Source organism: Micropterus dolomieu, linkage group LG06 (assembly GCF_021292245.1).
Source record: "Micropterus dolomieu isolate WLL.071019.BEF.003 ecotype Adirondacks linkage group LG06, ASM2129224v1, whole genome shotgun sequence".
NCBI classification, from domain to species: Eukaryota; Metazoa; Chordata; class Actinopteri; order Centrarchiformes; family Centrarchidae; genus Micropterus; species Micropterus dolomieu.
The window spans coordinates 16842221-16844892 of NC_060155.1; the positions used below are offsets into that span (position 1 = coordinate 16842221).

Consider the following 2672-nt stretch of genomic DNA (forward strand, 5'->3'; position numbering starts at 1 on the left):
CTTGGCAATTTCCCCGTAGCCCTTTCCAGCCTTGTGGAGGTGTACAATTTTGTCTCTAGTGTCTTTGGACAGCTCTTTGGTCTTGGCCATGTTAGTAGTTGGATTCTTACTGATTGTATGGGGTGGACAGGTGTCTTTATGCAGCTAACGACCTCAAACAGGTGCATCTAATTTAGGATAATAAATGGAGTGGAGGTGGACATTTTGAAGGCAGAATAACAGGTCTTTGAGAGTCAGAATTCTAGCTGATAGACAGGTGTTCAAATACTTATTTGCAGCTGTATCATACAAATAAATAGTTAAAAAAAATCATACATTGTGATTTCTGGATTTTCTTTTTTAGATTATGTCTCTCACAGTGGACATCACCTACGATGACAATTTCAGACCCCTCCATGATTTCTGAGTGGGAGAACTTGCAAAATAGCAGGGTGTTCAAATACTTATTTTCCTCACTGCAAGATAACCAGCTGCTGAGTTTAGCGTAGCCTTATATTTAATGAATGAACTTCTACTCTTACACTAAATCTGCGCAAGAAAGTGTAGCGCATTTCCCAAAATGTTTAATTTTTGCTATAGGTTAAGTGCTGGCCCCCCACCAAAAATAACAAAACAAGCACCACAATACATTTTCCGCACTCTTTAATCAATAGTTATTTCAAGTTACATATATAATGTTAATAAATGCCACTTTAATATACAACACTTTAACTTCCGCACCAAGAGGGAAAGCTCTTCCGCCCACACTTTTTAAAACAAAGCTAGAAAGAAACATATCTGAAGAGTTAGTGTGCATTCAAACAACAACCAAATGAACATATGCAAGGCCAAGAAGTGCAAGGTATCTTGGGTATAGGCAACTACCAAGCAAGGACACAAGATATCACAGATTGCACTGTATGTAGAAACCCCAAAAATTGCTTATCATGATCATGTTGTTAAGATTAATGTGGAGATTGGTTCAAATTCACCAAGAGTTCATAAAGCCATGAGGTCTATGAGTCTGTGGAAGTTACAGCGGATTTGGAATTGAGTGAAATGCTGGTCTCTACTTAACGGTGATGAGGAACTTGTCTTGGCAAATATGATAAACTGTACATTCATACAGTTGTGACTCTCCTTTTGCGCTAATGATTTGGAGAGCAGGAAGGGGAATTGTACAGCTTAAGTTGAATTCTGTGTCAAGCTTTACATAGTCAATCCACAGCAGTGACATCAATACTGTGAATAATCTGAGAAGCTCCTCCCTCCCCTTCTCCTTCCTTTGTGGAGTCGGTTACAGTCATGTCTGTATCAGAGGCTGGCATCACTACAACACAAAGGGATAAAGGAAGCCACTGAGAAAGAGAGCGACAGCGTCTCAAATGACAAGCTATGCCCCATGTAGTGACCTACTCCGCTTTACGGCTGTTTGGCCTCCCACATGGCCGACAGTAGTGCACTATATGGAGGGAACAGTATGATGTCTGAGAGATTAGTCCCCAGTACGGCTGCTGAGGTGTGGCCCCGGGCTGGTGTCAGGTTGTCACATTTGATGGAAGATCGTTGCTATGTCAGAGAGGACTATGTGTAGAAGATGACCTCAGGAATCTGTCCGTCCTCTACAGAAGTGCCGTTGTTGTTGCCTGCTGCGTAGCAGAAGGTGAAACACGTCTTGGTGCCAGTGGATGATGACTCGTGTGTCACTTTTCGCATTCCCTTAGTCCCATAATGAGAATCTGGGCCCTGTAAGACAGACAGAGAGGTTGAATGCACTGCTGGAGCCAACACTAACACATTAGATAGAGCTGAAATGAAAAGTCGATAGAAATTTTATTATTTACAATCGAATAATTATTTAAGCTTCAACTGTGAAGATTTGTCTGGCTTTGTCTTCTATTTGAGTACATTGAACACATTAGATAAATAGATGAATCAAGAAATTAATCAGCAGATTCATCAATAATTAAAATAATCGTTAGTTGCAGCTCTTGAAAACACAACTATAGTGTATGTTTATGTTTGTGTGGTGTTATTACCAACACTTCACAGACCTTTAGTGTAGCACAGGCAGTGTAGTTGACGTTGGGTAATATCTCCACTGGTTCCTTGAACATGACTCTGAAGGTGTTTGCAGACCCATCACAGCTGAAGCCTGTATCGTTCTGGCCCAGCACCGTGTTACTGTCTGTGTGAATGATCTGCATTGAGAGAGACAGAGCAGACACAAATATCCTAAATATGTTATACTTCATGCCTATAACATATAGTGAAACCAGACACAGAATTTCTATGGGGTTGGGGTCCACACCTGTATGTTAACTTGGTAGTCTGTGGGTCCGTGTATAGAGCCGTAGAGACCGAACCCAACCACAAATATCCTTCTGTTTACTGAGAACCTGAGAAGAAAAACAGAACAGGGATATATCAAGAAAGGAGATGAGCAGGGTAAAACTGTATATACAATATGTGGTGTAACTTAACTGTGTCTTCCTTAGTAGTTTTTTAGTCACAAAACAGACACTGTTTTTACAGCAGGTACAGTGAAAGTATTCGGCCCCCTTGAACTTTGACCTTTTGCCACATTTCAGGCTTCAAACATAAAGATATAAAACTGTAATTTTTTGTGAAGAACCAACAACAAGTGGGACACAATCATGAAGTGGAACGAAATTTATTGGATATTTCAAACT

At 40.5% G+C, this 2672-nt stretch overlaps 1 protein-coding gene across 1 annotated transcript; it reads right to left on the minus strand.

Moving 5' to 3' along the window:
- Positions 1-625: 625 nt before the first annotated feature.
- LOC123972446 (BTB/POZ domain-containing protein 2-like) lies at positions 626-2404 on the minus strand. Its single transcript, XM_046051955.1, has 3 exons — positions 2291-2404; positions 2034-2180; positions 626-1725 (listed from the first exon to the last, which is right to left on the minus strand). Exons 2-3 carry the CDS (start codon positions 2094-2096, stop codon positions 1564-1566), a joined length of 225 nt encoding a protein of 74 aa, XP_045907911.1. The 5' UTR covers positions 2097-2180; positions 2291-2404; the 3' UTR covers positions 626-1563.
- Positions 2405-2672: the final 268 nt, after the last annotated feature.